Genomic DNA, 15,762 nt, shown 5'->3' with positions numbered 1-15,762 from the left:
GGCCGAGGCGCTCAAGACTAACGCATGCATAGGCAGTGTCCTGTCCACTGTACTGCCAGTGCTGAAGCCTGAAGTTACGGCAGAGCTAGCCTAGAGCCAGCCTTGTTGTGTTGGTGGTAAGACAAGAGACATGTTTTTGTTTTTGCTTTTCATCCTGTCAAAGAAGGTTCCAAATATTCGTAGTTACTTCATGGGCAATTTTGGTCAAATGACCTTTCATTTCTTTCATCATGATAGCCAGATTTCAATCAAAGCAAGATATTACGTAAGCTTGCCTTACACTTTTTACACAATTACAGTCATACTCATAGCAGGATGAAGAAATTGAATAGACCAGGGGCCGATTGCACGAAAGGGTCTTTGCAAGGACCGTCTTTCGTGTCGCCCATCTTTTATGATGCGCCATGTGAAACGCATTTTAAATAAATCATCTGCAAACATATTTCATTCGTCCGTTAAAATAAACAAAATATTCGTCTATAAAATGATGTGACATATGAAATTGTATAAAATTTGATTTAAAAGCAAGCTAACGAATCTTATTCTTTATCATAAATTTCAGAAACACCCCCGCTTATAGCGTATCATAAAAGATGGGCCACACGAAAGACGGTCCTTGGAAAGACCCTTTCGTGCAATCGGCCCCAGGTGACTAGAAATACAGAGATGCCAAGTTCAGACGACCAGCTAGGCCTATGCGTGAGATTTTCTGTGAATCTGAGTGAGATCACAGACGTTGTGTACAATGTATATGGGGCCTGGGGATACATGTAGGCTGTGAAAGCTAAGTTGCGTGAGACAGAGATTTGAGGGGATGAACAAGAGTCCAAAATGCTTGAGTCTCACGCATAATGCGTGAGACTTGGTAGCTCTGAGAATAGCACACCAATGAACACTTAATGAAGGTATTTGTTGCATTCCTACTTTGAATGCATATTATAGCATGTTGCACAATTATGTACTTGACAAATGTAGTCGTTCGTGGAAGCATTGTTGTTTTTTGTGGATGTAAATGAAAACAACAATTCAAAAGAATATATGAATAATCAAGACATCAAAGTTGGTGCTTACGGTATCTCAAAGCACCATGTCACTTCATTACAAATGACCTTCTGATCATGCGTAAAATCTTTTGATCATGCGCAGAAAGGAACTACGAACTGGCTTATTAGATTAAAGCAGTGGCAAAAAACTTCCCTTTTTTAATTTTAGTGACTGGTTGCCAACACCAGAGAGAAGATAACTACCGGTACTTTGAGTTTGAATTTAATCAAACAGTAACAAATGAAAGTTATAACTTTTTTTTAGATCATTTTTGTCTCACCTGCATAGCAGAGTGAGACTATAGGCGCCGCTTTTCCGACAGCGGCGGCGTCGACATCAAATCTTAACCTGAGGTTAAGTTTTTGAAATGACATCATAACTTAGAAAGTATATGGACCTAGTTCATGAAACTGGGCCGTAAGGTTAATCAAGTATTACTTAACATCCTATTAGAGTTTCATGTCACATGACCAAGGTCAAAGGTCATTTAGGGTCAATGAACATAGACCATGTTGGGGGAATCAACATCAAAATCTTAACCTGAGGTTAAGTTTTTGAAATGTCATCATAACTTAGAAAATATATGGACCTAGGTCATTAAACTTGGACATAAGGTTAATCAAGTATTACCAAACATCCTGCATGAGTTTCACGTCACATGACCAAGGTCAAAGGTCATTTGGGGTCAATGAACTTTGGCCGATTTGGGGGTATCTATTGAATTACAATCAAAACTTTAAAAGTTTTTTGATCTGATTCATGAAACTTGGACATAATAGTAATCAAGTATCACTGAACATCCTGTGCAAGTTTCAGGTCACATTATCAAGGTCAAAGGTCATTTAGGGTCAATAAACTTTGGCCGAATTGGGGGTATTTGTTGAATTACCATCATAACTTTGAAAGTATGTTGGTCTAGTTCATAAAACTTGGACATAAGAGTAATCAAGTATCACTGAACATCCTGTGCGCATTTTAGGTCACATGACCAAGGTCAAAGGTCAATGAACTTTGGCAATAATGGGGGTATCTGTTGAATTACCATCATAACTTTGCAAGTTTATTGATCTGACTTTTGAAACTTGGACAAAATAGTAATCGCTAGGAAAGTTATGTGTTTAGGGTCAAATTTGCGGGGATGATAAAATTAAAATGTTTTATAAACAGATAAAGGATGTCCTTATTGCCCCAAAACTAAGTGTTTAGAGTCCGATTTGCGCGAGGTGTAGAAGGTGGCGTCGTACTAAACCAAGTGATGTGCAAAGGTAAAACCAACGACCAAAGGACCCGTAACAAAACAATTAGATATTCCTGTACTTGTTAAGGGGTTTATTTCAGGGAATATTTGCCGAGAGTATCATTTTGCTTCCAATACTTGTTAAGGGTAGGCTTTCACACGCCAATACTTGTTAAGGGGTGCATTTTCAGAGTATGGAAAGTACGTGTTTTGGGTGCTTTTCGAGACCCCATGGTCACTTGGTGATGGCTGCGCGTGGTATCCACTTGTCAATAGAAGTGCCCCCCCGGAAGAACTGTTGTGAAGTCGAAACTTTAACTTCATCATTGAGTAAACTTGAGCATTGTTGAGTTAAGTCTATCTTACACTTAGTAAGAGAGCTTGAGATGTAAGTTGTTATAACCTGTGACTGTGTCATGATCACAGTCAGTAGGCAGGTCCCAAATATTATTCCTGATGAAAAAAAATCTAACGTTGCCGTTAGACTTATTAATTGGTCTAACAAAAGTTAGGCTAAGGTTTTGCGTGATGAGCTTGATCTCTAGTCTCTCCTGTATTCTTCCTCCACTAAGGTCGGAGATCAAAGGCGCCGTTGGGAGCCGCTATCAAATTAAGGCTCTAATAGATGCAATCATGAAGTACTGAGTAAGTTTTGACGAGTTGTGTGGAGGTTGCGTAAGAAGTATAGAATAAGCGTATGTAATTGGGCTTTTGTGTTGCTGCTAATACGCCCCAGTGGTAGAAAAAGGACCGACTCTACGAAAAGAGCAGGGGTAGATTCAAAGCATGGTCCAAACTGCTTGGTGTTGGGATTAGCCTTAACCCGCTGGATAAGGTCCTGTCGGACAGGTGCTAGGGCAGGACAGGTAGCAACCAGATGTTCCACATCCTCGCAGGCTGTCATGCACAGACGACAGCAATCATCAGGTGCTTTGCCAATCTTGGCGAGCCGGACTTGGGTCAGATAGACTTGGCAAGAGATCTGAGCACGGATGGTGATGGCTGACCGCAGACTTGGATTGGAAATGTGCCCAGGGTACAGAACCTTCGCCTTTGGTTTAGGTGTTCTAGTCCATAAAGACAAGGATGTCTTCTTGGTGAGGGCGTTATGCTGTCTAGCCTCAGACACCTGTATCACTGCTGACTGAACCATTCGCTTCCATAGATGGTAGTTAGGGGGATTCCTTACAAGTTCATCAAGTGGGGGAAGGCTAAGTTGTTGAAGTGCATTACGCCATTTTTGTATGGATTTGGTGTTGGCACAGATACCATGAAGAAGCATCCTTCGTTCTATCCTGTCCATGTCGGTGCACAAGATCTGACCCAGAAGTAGGAGCATTTCTTGGGTGACCAGCAGGCTAATTGGGATTGTGTCAGTGAGAAGATATACTGCTTCGTCGGCTGATGTTGTTGGTAGACCCAGAATCCGCTTAAATAGATGAATCTGTGCCTTATCTAGGCGATTCAACATTGCCCTTGAGAAGGGAATGCTGGAGCAGCCGAAGATCATCCTGGGAACACAAAACATTTTCCATAGTTTTGCAGCGACATGGGGAACTACCCTTGCTCCTAGTGGTGAGGTTCCCAACAAGGGCATAAAATGATCTGTATCCCTTTGTGATAGCATCAGCGGCGTAGTCATACTGGAGATTGTCAGTCCTGATGATGCCAAGGTGCTTGTGTGAGGAGACCTGTGCAATCGGTTCACCATTGATCTGCCAAGAGTTGTCACTGTTCTGGAGGTCTTTGTTTAGCACGATGATTGCACTCTTGGAAGGGTTGATTTTGTACTTCCACTCCTGAGTGTAATGAAGAGTGGCATTCAACATCTGCTGCAGTTCCATGGGCTCATTGCTAAGAAGTGCAATGTCATCCGCGAAGGCTATGACCCCAACATATAGGTTGCCAATTATGTTGATGCAGACCAAAACACCTCTTTTATTATTCGGTCATTGCTCCTCTAAATATACGTCAAATATATTATAGATTAGATCTAATGATTTTGGTGTCATTGGAAAGAAGCAGAATCATTCTTTCAGTTTCAGGTCATGCGTTTGACTTTATTTAAAGATTTTGGAAAGTAGGTGAAACATTTTATAAAAACCTTTCATAAAAAAAACACCTAAGGTTAAGTTTTTGAAATGTCATAGCTTTGAAAGTATGTGGACCTAGTTCATGAAACTTGGCCATAAGGGTAATCAAATATTCCTGAACGTCCTGCCTGAGTTTCAAGTCACATGACCATGGTCAAAGTTCCTTTAGGGTCAATTAACTTTGACCAAGTTGGGGGTATTTTTTTAATTACCATCATAACTTCAAAAGGTTATGGATCTAATTCATATAACATGAACATAAAGAAGAGTAATCAAATATCACTGAACATCTCTTGTGATTCTCAGGTCACATGGCCAAAGGTCATTTAAAGTCAATGAACTTTGGCCATGTTGGTTGGAGGTAATTATTAAATTGCTATCATAACTTTCAAAGTTTATGGATATATAGTTTATGAAATGTGGACAGGGATAATCAAGTATCACTGACAAGTCTTGGGTCACATGATCAGGTCACATGATCAAGGTCAAATGTCATTTAGGGTCAATGAAAGTAGTATTGTATCATTATATGAATGTTTATTTTTGTGAATAATTATTTTATAGTAATTTTCAAAGTCAGCACTTCTGGGGCCCGTTTCTCAACACCGTCATAAGTCTAACTTCTTGACTAAATCGGAGATAGTGAGCTACTTGTCCGCTAACCGTTTCACGAAGCCCTCTTTACCAAGATCGGGTACAACAACCTCACTAAATATTTATGACACCTCCGAACCTGTCACAACTTCTTTCTTAATGACGTAGTGGCATCACGTGGGTAGACTATGACATGCAAAAGTGCCTAGAAATGTGAAAATTATAATCTTACGTAATCAATCAAAGATGTTGAAATTACATAAAAAACAAGTTGGATAATGCATTCTATGATCATTGTAATACAAAGAATCTACAAAAACTGTTGGTAATACTCCACAAAACCATTCATTTTGAAATAGTAAAATAATCTATTTGATAAAGATTCTACCACGTCAGGCCATCCATAAATGGACTCGTATTTGTCGTTTTCAGACCCCTATTAACATTTTGATAAATTCTATCTCTAATTTATGCATAGAATTTGTCGAATAGTAAGTTTCAGTATCTAAGATTTAAAAGAAAATTGTTAAACTATATTTTGATGATGTTTGGAATCGTAAAATACCGTATAATTATCATCATTTTACAACGAAAACCGTTATGGTTTTACTTTCGTAAACTATTAAAATTGGATATCCCGGGGGTACCCATCTCAACGTCCACATGTGATTTTTTAGTCACGAGATCAATTATTCATAATTCCATTTTCTCAGCAATTGAATGCTCAAGTCTTCATGGTCTAAGTATGTATGGTGCATAATATACCTGTGCTATTATTCTTAAAAGATGAAATTCCCAATTCATCGAAATATTTGCAATTTTGTTATAATTTTTCTTTTTGAAAATTATGCTATTTTGTGACTAAGGCTACGTCTCGTCTGCTCTTTTTACCGATAATATCGATATCAAGGTATTTTAGTTAGGAAGCCTTTCGAGAAACGGGTTTAGTAAGATTGGAACTAACTCCGTGGTTGGTGGATAAAGATATGACTAACTTGTCCAGGTGTTGAGAAACGGGCCCCTGATAATGCAGGTGAGACTGCCAGAGGTGCTCCACTTATTTAAATATGGGGTGCTGGGCCCTGGCCCTGAGGGTTTGTTCAAGCCAGGGATTATCAATGACAATTTCATCACAGAAAAAAAATTGATATGCAAGAAAAAAAGTGGTTTCCGCTCCCAGTTTTTCTAGCTGATGACTGTCATTTGGGAGCAAAATCCATAATTTTTTTTTTGTCAATCTGATTTCCAGGGGGGTGCTGCCTAGTATGGCATAGGCGGATCCATGGGGGCCTGGGCCCCCATATTGGTGGAGCAAAAATAAAAATAAAAAGGAGGGAAAGAAAGAAAAAGGAAAAAAAGAGGATGAAGAAGAGTGAGTAAAATAAGTTAGCCTGGGAAGACTTAGAAAATTATAATAAAATGTTTTGATGTCACTGTATAAACTTTTTGCTCGCACCTCGCGAAAAAAACATTTTAAATAAGATATCATAAATTTCTTACATCTGATTTTGATGAAATTTTTAGCATTATGCTTGTTTGATTTTTCTCTATTGATTCTAATCTACCTTTTTCTGTGGTGGACTTGACTTTTTATTGATACATTAAAATTTCTTTAAAAATTGTTATATTTCTCTGTTTTGCTGCTTAGATCACTTGGAAACTGAAGACACCGAAGAGTCCAATGAGGATAGAGTTTCTACCCTGCCAGAAAGGGCCATTCATGAATCTGTGAAGTCGGTCTACTTTTTGGTTAGAGAAGAAAAGCCAAGTTAAATTCTGCATATTAGGAAGGACTTTGAGTATTCAGATGCCAAGATGGATGAGAATGACAGTGATGAGAATTCTTTGCATGACGGTATTGTATTGACCTGCATTGATGAGGATAGTTTGATTTTCATTAAATGTGAGATTGAAGAAAGTGAAACAGATTTGATTGCAACCGACAAGGATTCTTCTCTTCCTGAAGACGAGGGAACGTTTGATGGCAAGTCTGCAGCTCTCATGGAGACAGATGAAACTTCTCAAGATAATGATGAGAAGGGGCCTGGGGACCATGGAAGTAGTTCTTTGAGTTTTGATCTTTCAAGCAAAGAAGGTGAAGTATGTTTCTTTTGAGTGGAACAGATATTTGAGGATTTGAAGGTCATTTCAACCCATAAAAGTTAAATGAAAAGAAGTATTTAAGGCAAAACGTTGAAAAAGTCAGAAAAATCGGAGGTAAAATGAAAAAGGTAAGGTTTTGAAGTTTTGCTTGTAAACTTTAAAGAAAAAATGGTTTATGTACTTTTGGGTTGTTATGCAAGTGAGGGAACCAATTAAGCCTTCCACCCACAATTTCTTTTGTATTATATGAAATATTGTAAGTTGTCATCATTATAATATGAAACAAGTTTCGACTCCTCCCTGAGCACGTGAACATACACGGATTCAATGAAGAGCTCCTTTTCAATTAGAAATAGTCTATGATTAATATAACAAAATCTGATTTGTGACATTATAACCTCCCTCATTTTAATTGTATGATAATTGTGCATAAAACATGATTGTGAAAATAGTGAAATTTCTAAACTTTCTTATTTTCATGCGATTTAGATGAAATTTGTATTGTTATGCTCATTAGATTTTTTCTATGTATTCAAATCAACTTCTTTTTTGGAGCCTTAGAGGTACATGTAAGACCTGACCTATCGGATTAAAGTGGATTAAGTTCACTTTATAGTAGAGTAACTGTAACTACAGGTTTTAAACATATAGGGCAGCAACACACATAAGTGTTGCTTCTAGGAAGGTCCACCCTGCTCAGATTTTGTGACCACTTACATGTAAGCTCTGCCCTTCACTCAGCGCACTTTTTAGAAGATTGTAGAGTCAATTTTATTTTGTTTTGTTCTATTTTACTATTTTTTATGGATAATGAGTCTGAGAACTCCAAGAAAGAATGTTGAATATAATTTTAGAATATATTACGCCTACTGTATTTTTTATGAAAAGTAAGACAAAAGGTCATCAGGATTCTTGTAGTTTGCACATCATTAAAAATACATAGTCTGATGACATTGCATTTCTGTTTTTCTGCTGAATTTTGCTGCCCATACCAATAATACACCAGCCAGTACCAAAGCCAATACGTTGATCTTCTAGCATGACCGTGTTTCAATGTTTCAACTTACCCCATGTTCCAACTAACCCCGGTCTCCTACATGTATATCGGTTCATGATTTTGTTGCATGTCTACCAAATTGTGCATGCACTCGTGTGCGTATCAAGTGGACCTTCCTAAAAGCAAGACTGCAAAGTGTTGGTGCCCTCTATGTTCGTTGTGATAGTAACCCTAATAAAAAAAAAAATAAAGACAGGAGATGGTGCTAAATATAATTGATATCCCCAAAACCTCAATTTAAATTTTCATTGAAATTTAATGATGAAAAGGGATTTAATGACCACCAAACTTTGGTAACATTGAATTATAGATGGCACTTGATTATAATTCATTGTTGAACATTTACAGGTTAGACTGACCTTACAGCTATGAATGCTGTTGTCACTAATGCTCATACAGTTGTGCTCAGAAGTTTTCATACCCCTTGGAAAATCACAGTTTTTTTACATTTTTAATAAAGATAAGAGTAGAACTGGGGTAAGTTACAAATCAGATAAATACATTTAGGTATCATATGCAAAAGCATGCCATTTTTATTTTCACCTCATTTGCATATCAAAAGAATGGATAACTTTCCTGGATTTTCTGATGTCCAAAAGTATTCATAATCCTGTCATGAACCACAAGTTAATAATCAATTGAATAGCCTTTATTAGCAATGTCTGCCTCCAGACATCTCTTATACAGCATGTCTCTAAAAAAAAGTAAACACAACTTCAACAGCAAATTTTCAGAAAAAAATTAAAAAATATTTACAATTTTTTTTTCATAGTTAGATAGTCCAATGAGTCCTCCGTCCAGTTATATCACTTATGTTATCTAACTCTCATGCATGACTGAGCATGATTCAACTTAATGAACTGGTGTCAAATCATCACTGTGGCATTTTATTTCTTGTAATTGTCATGCATTCAAGGCCTATTTGAAGTTAAATGCTTGTCACATGTTACATGTAGGCCTATGATTAAATCATCACTGTGGCAAGTTATTTCTTGTAATTGTCCTGCATTCAAGGCCAATTGAAGTTAAATTTTTGTCTCATGTTTGGCCCGGTCACTCCAGACGGTATGCTCCTGAAACCATGCTTAGAACTTCTTGGCAGTGTGTTTTGGATCGTTGTCCTGTAGGATCCAATAGGGGCCAAGCTGAAGTGTTTCAGCAGACTCTTCCTGAAAAACAGCCCCAAAGCATAACTCTCCCTCTACCATGTTTTACTGCAGGCACCATGTCCTTTGGGTTAAAGGCTTTGCCTTTCTTCCTCCTGATGCAGGGGACATCTCTGTGTCCGAACAGCTCCATCGTCATTTCATCAGACCAAAGAATAGACCTCCAAAAAGTTTCAGCCCTTCCCAGATGTCTTATGGCAAAGTCCAAACATGATATTGTGTGGTTGGGTTTTAGGAGTCGAGTCTTCAATCGATGCCTTCAATCCTGCCTTATTCAATGTCCTCTTGATGGTTTGCCTGGAGATCTTGGTCCCTTGGCCATCAAGATCTTTCTGCATCTCCTTCGTAGTGATTCTGGGTTTGACAGCAGCAGCTCGTACTAAGCATCTCGCTTGCCTTGCTGAGACTTTGGGCTTTGTCAGGGTCTTTTTTTAAGGTTCTCCACTTTGTTGAAAGCCTTGAACTTTCTGATGATGCTCTGGACAGTAGCCACATGAACCTTAAACTGCTTGGATTGCCCTGTAGCACAAACCATCTTTTTGAGCATTCACTATTCGCAATCTCAGGTCGTCCGTTCGCTCCGTTCGCTTGAACATGATGGAGTTTAAGCCGATTCCGATGAACTGACAAAGATGTTGCCACTGATTCTCAATTTATAGGACCACTGATATTTTTGTATTTCAAAGACTTTTACTTTCTCATCAAATTTTATTTTAAAAATTTGAATGCCCCTTCCCCCATCTTGAATTGAATTGATTTGAAATTAATTTCATCAACAAGGCAACTACATGTAGGCAACTAACATCTGAATAAACGCCAGAAGAGGGAAGATTTTTGAGATCTCAGGAACTTCCTCTTCGTGGATATCATGCAACATGGCTTAAATTCTTTTGTATTTATGTCTGACATTATAGGGTTCAGCATGAAACCATATGGGGGTAGTAAAATATTTTAATTATGGAAAATAAGGTATCTTATACTTGAGCAAGACAGGGGTATGAATTCTTTTGAACATCAGAGAATTCAGAAAAGTCATCTTCTCTATTGTTATGCAAATGAGATGAAAATAAAATCATCATGCTTTGTAGATAATGTCTAGTAGTATCTATCTACTATGCAAGTTATTCTAGTCCAGCTTTCATTTTTATGAAAAATGCAAAAAAAAAAAATTTCTTTGGGGATTACTTCTGAGCACAACTGTATATGTCAAACTTATATAATAGAGCAGCCTCTGTGAAGGAGTGCTGTAACTTAATTGGGAATATGATGATTCAGTTTCCATCCCTCATAATATTCAAATTGTACTTTTTCACAGTATTTTATTGCGTAATTTCTTATTGACTTCATGTTTACATTTGAATTTTTTCCACGATAAATGACTTTACGTACATTTTCTTATGTCGCACTTACAGAAACTGGTCCCCAGCAGCATGAGGATAGACGATGCTCTGATGAAGGGAGAGTGGAAAGTGGAGAGGATGTTTTGACTGGGCCATGTAATTGTAATAGGGCAGACTGTTCAAGGTCTATGCATTCAAGCACTAAGAATCATGAAACAACTACTTCCAAGGATAAAAGAACTCTTCAATGTTTAGTGTGTGCTCTCTCATTTTCTGAAGAGTCTCAACTGAGGGAACACTTCCAACGATGTCATTACATCGTCATAGAGTCTGAAGACATGACTCAATGTTCGCATTGTAAAAAGTCATTTCGATGTAATTCTGACTTTGTGACGCATGAAGCGAAATGCTCTTTGGGAAAGCAGTTTGGATTGAGTTCTTTTAAAAAACTTGATTCAGACGATAGCAGATTTAATGAAGGAACACTTCAAAATGGTGATAAAGACTTCTCTCAGAAACTTTTCAACTTCCCACATCATGGCGAAAGTTTTCCATCCAAGTGTGATCTCGCAAATCATAATGTAAATCATTATGGTAACTCTTATAAATGTGACATATCTTCACAAGAAAAAAATGAACATGAAAGATCACATAAGGAGCAAAGGCCATTTGAATGTCAGTATTGTAAAAAGAGATTCAAGCTTAAACACCATCTCCAAGACCACATGAGAATTTACACAAATGAGAAGCATTATGAATGTCCATATTGTAACAAGAAATTTTCCCAGAAGAAAGAACGTGATATGCATGTAATCGAACACCCTGGGGTTGATTTTCCAGAATGTTCTCTGTGTAAAAAGAAATTTGCATCTTTAGACATGAAGCATAGACATATGAAACGGTATCATGAAATTGCTGACTGTACAAAAGAAAAAAGTTGTCATTTATGTCAGTATTGTGGTAAAATATTTGGCCTTAAAGGTACTCTGAAGAAACACATTAGAATTCATACAAAGGATACATGTAAAAGCTTCCAGTGTAAACACTGTGGCAAGGAATATTGTCATCAATCATCATTGAATGAACATGTAGGTAAGACTCAACCAGAATGCCCTAAATGCAAAGAGAAATTTGCATGTAAGACGATGAGGCGCGAACACAAGAAAAACTGTGTTTTAGACTATCGTCAAGATGAAGACAAAGACTTCTCTCAGAAACTTTTCAACTTCCCACATCATGGCGAAAGCTTTCCATCCAAGTGTGATCTCTCTAATCATATTGTAAATCATGGTAAGTCTTATAAATGTGACATATCTTCACAAGAAAATAATGAACATGAAAGATCACATGACGACCAAATGCCCTTTGAATGTCAGTATTGTAAAAAGAGATTCAGGTTGAAACACGATCTCCAAGTCCACATTAGAATTCACACAAAGGAAAAACCCTATGAATGTCCATATTGTAAGAAGAAATTTTCCCGGAAGAAAGAATGTGATATGCATGTAATCAAACACCCTGGGGTTGATTTTCCAGAATGTTCTCTGTGTAAAAAGAAATTTGCATCTTTAGACATGAAGCATAGACATATGAAAAGATATCATGGAATTGTTGACTTGGAATGTACAAAAGAAAATTATCATGAATGTCAGTATTGTGACAAAAAATTTGGCCTAAAAGGTACTCTGAAGAAACACATTAGAATTCATACAAAGGATAAACCATTCCAATGTAAGCACTGTGGCAAGGAATATAGTCATCAACCATCATTGAGTGAACATGTAGGTAAGACTCAACCAGAATGCCCTAAATGCAAAGAGAAATTTGCATGTAAGACGATGAGGCGCAAACACATGAAAATCTGTGTTTTAGACTATCTCCAAGATGAAGACAAAGAATACTCTCAGAAACTTATCAACTGCTCTCATTGTGGCGAAAGCTTTCCATCCAAGTGTGATCTCGCAAATCATAACATAAAGCATAATGCAGAAAAATCATATGATTGCTACTATTGTGACAAATCTTTCCCATCTCCACAAGAAAGAAATGAACATGAAAGATCACATGAAGAGCAAAGGCCATTTGAATGTCAGTATTGTAAAAAGAGATTCAAGCTGAAACACCATCTCATTGACCACATTAGAATTCACACAAGGGAAAAACGTTTAGTATGTAAACATTGCAGCAAAAAATTCATCCATGCGATTTCATTAAAGTTTCATGTGAGTAATCCAGAATGTATCAAATGCAAAAAGAAATTTGCCTGTGTGACCATGAAGTATACACATACAAAAAATTGTCGTGCATATCACGATAAATCTTGTGAACGTCTCAAATGTGGCGAGAAATTCAGATTGAAACAGAATCTGAATAAACGTACACAGGAATTACATAGAGTGGCTAAATTATTCCAGTGTAACCATTGCAGCAAGGAATTTTCTGACAAGAAGAAATATGATAGGCACATGTCCTCACATGTTGAGAGAGATTTACCCAAGACTTACCTGTGTCAGTATTGTGGAAAGAAATTCCGCTTAAAAGGTAATCTAGTGGAGCACATTAACACCCACACAAGAGAATCCTCTTTCATATGTAAACATTGCGGCGCAGAATTATACCGTAGGATGTCATTAATGTCACATTTGGGTATTGGACGAACAAAACCACCAGTATGTCTCAAATGCAAGCAGAAATTTGCCTGTGTGACCATGAAGAGAAGACACATGATAAAGTATCATGGATACTGTAATAAATCTTATAAGTGTCTAGAATGTGGAAAGACATTCGTTATAAGGAGTAATCTGAATAAACATCTTGAACTTCACGCAAAGGAAAAATCCTTTGAAAACAAGATTCGATATGATTCTCATATGACTGCGTATACTGAGGGAAATTTACCAGCAACCTATGAATGCAAGTATTGTGGCAAGACGTTTGACCAGGAACATCGTCGAGATTACCATGTAAGAATCCACACAAAAGAGAAACTGTATAAATGTGAGCATTGTGACATGGAATTTATCCATAGGGGTACATACAATGCACATGTGGGTAATGCTGGACCGATACCTCTAGAATGTTTCAAATGCAAACAGAAATTTGCTTGTAAGACCTTGAAGCGAAGACATATGACAAAGTTTCATGATGGATTCCCCTTTGATTGTCAGAAGTGTGGCAAAAAATTCAAATTAGAAAGTAATCTGAATCACCACAAGTGTGTCAGAATTAAAGAGAAGAAAGCCTTCAATTGCAAAATGTGCAGCAGGGTATTTCGCTACAAGAAGTGCTATGATGTGCATGTGGCCACTCATGTTGAGACAACTGTACCAGAGTAACACAGTGCTCTCAGTGGTAAAGGCAGGTTTTCCAGCATTGAACGTGAAAAAGGGAAAGGCCATCTTTGGGAACAACTTGAGCTGCTTATACATGTATAGTGTGAATGGCAGCCTTGTGGAACTTGTGCAGGAACATACTAGAAACACATTCAGAAATGAAGGATTCACTAACATCCCTTGGCTTGTAGGAAAGACCTGTCTCCAAATGTTCCAATCTAGGCTGTTGTAATACAGCTTAGGTCGGGCATGGATAGCACTGTCTGTTCCTTCTCATCATGTGACCATCTCTTTTTCTTTCTACCATGGCAGCATTGTGTCAAAGAACATTGCCATACCAGACCAGCTTGTAATTCTTGACCAACTTTAGTATTGTCTCTCAGTGACCCACTAGATTGGTGACCTTGTCTCTGAGAAACCCATTGGTTCTGTGTTCCCCATAGTTTTATCTTTCCAGTTTCAACTAAGATTGTGCCTGTTGCACATCCATAGCTTATGATCCTGTATAGTCTTTGCTGCTTTTCCATATTGAGCCTAGTCAACTCTTCTGTAAGTGGCATGAACCATTGCTCTTAAGTATTGAAGCTTTTAACTTTTCCTAATGTTTATCTGTTATGATGTTTCCAGTGATGTACTTTTCTCTGCTGATGTTGATAGACCCCTATTCATCCGTCCTGTACATTAGTTCAGGTCCTGTTATTTGCTAAAAGTTTCAACACTGAGGTCAATTTCAATGAATTAGGATATTGCAGAAAGGTCCACCACCAATTTATATAGATGTGACCAAGAATACATGTTGAAAAAGACAGGAAAGAGTAAACAACCATGCCTCATGTCGGCTGGTGTCTGGTTGAACTTTCTGAAGTGGCTTTTTAAGATATAGTCTGTGAACAGTCTTAATCTCCTGCAATATTTTCAGGCCGTGGTCCTGGACTCTCTGTTGTCTTCCATCTTTTGCTATGCCCAAAGTTTGATAGATCAATAGGTGGTTTCAAACCGCCTCGATCACAAGAATCCCCGTTAAATTACAGGAACTGTTTTCGGCTAAAAAATACCCATTAATTATTCCTGCATTCACACCGCCCCGAAACATACCCTTCGGGATAAGTGCCTGAAGTTACGAGCATGCTTATAGTATGGTCTGATAAGCAGGCAAGGCGCGATATTCAAAATCAATAGCCCAGCAGCCACCCTCAGCTCCCGCACCCAACAACACGCTGGGCTAAAAGTTCCCGTAATTTGCTTTCACATCGCCAAAATACCTGCGACCTTGGAAAAATCCCCGCGAAAGTTCTCGTAATTTCGCCAAGTACCTACTATTTAGCGGGTATTTTCTTTCGGGGAGATTACGCGTAGTTTGCTTTCACATTACCAAAATACCTGGTATTTTCTGATCGGGGTAAATTTCCCGATCAGAGAATACCTGGAACTGACAAACTTTGAGGCGGTCTGAAACCACCTATAATTTATTTTGACAGAGTATGGCAGAAATTATATTTTCTTGCCAGACTGAGATCAAAAGTCTTGCATGGCTGCAGAGTTACCTTCTTAGAGCATGTTTCTGGCCAATAATCTGGAAGGCATGTCATCCATTTGATGTCTGACAAGTTGTCAGATCAACCTTAATCTCACACACAGTCGGGTGAATCTTAATCTAACACACAATGCAATTAATAGTGAAATCGAAAGACAGGAGCTGTACAGGGGAGGGAATGCCTCTCGCATAGCCTGGAGTAAATCATTGATACCGATGGGATAGCGCCATCACCACTTAACCCCACCAACCAACATCAAAT

The 15,762-nt window shown here is 38.0% G+C and overlaps 1 protein-coding gene across 1 annotated transcript; it reads left to right on the top strand.

Annotated features, from left to right (window-relative positions):
* The first annotated feature begins 18 nt into the window (after positions 1 to 18).
* LOC121421768 (zinc finger protein 11-like) lies at positions 19 to 15,015 on the top strand. The gene is made up of 3 exons (XM_041616571.1): positions 19 to 116; positions 6,617 to 7,063; positions 10,707 to 15,015. The coding sequence occupies exons 2-3, from the start codon at positions 6,784 to 6,786 to the stop codon at positions 13,967 to 13,969; spliced, it is 3,543 nt and encodes a 1,180-aa protein (XP_041472505.1). The 5' UTR covers positions 19 to 116; positions 6,617 to 6,783; the 3' UTR covers positions 13,970 to 15,015.
* The last annotated feature ends 747 nt before the right edge of the window (positions 15,016 to 15,762 follow it).

Source organism: Lytechinus variegatus, chromosome 1 (genome assembly GCF_018143015.1).
Source record: "Lytechinus variegatus isolate NC3 chromosome 1, Lvar_3.0, whole genome shotgun sequence".
Classification (NCBI taxonomy): Eukaryota; Metazoa; Echinodermata; class Echinoidea; order Temnopleuroida; family Toxopneustidae; genus Lytechinus; species Lytechinus variegatus.
Note: the sequence above shows the minus strand (reverse complement) of the source record. Positions and strands in the feature narration are given on the sequence as shown.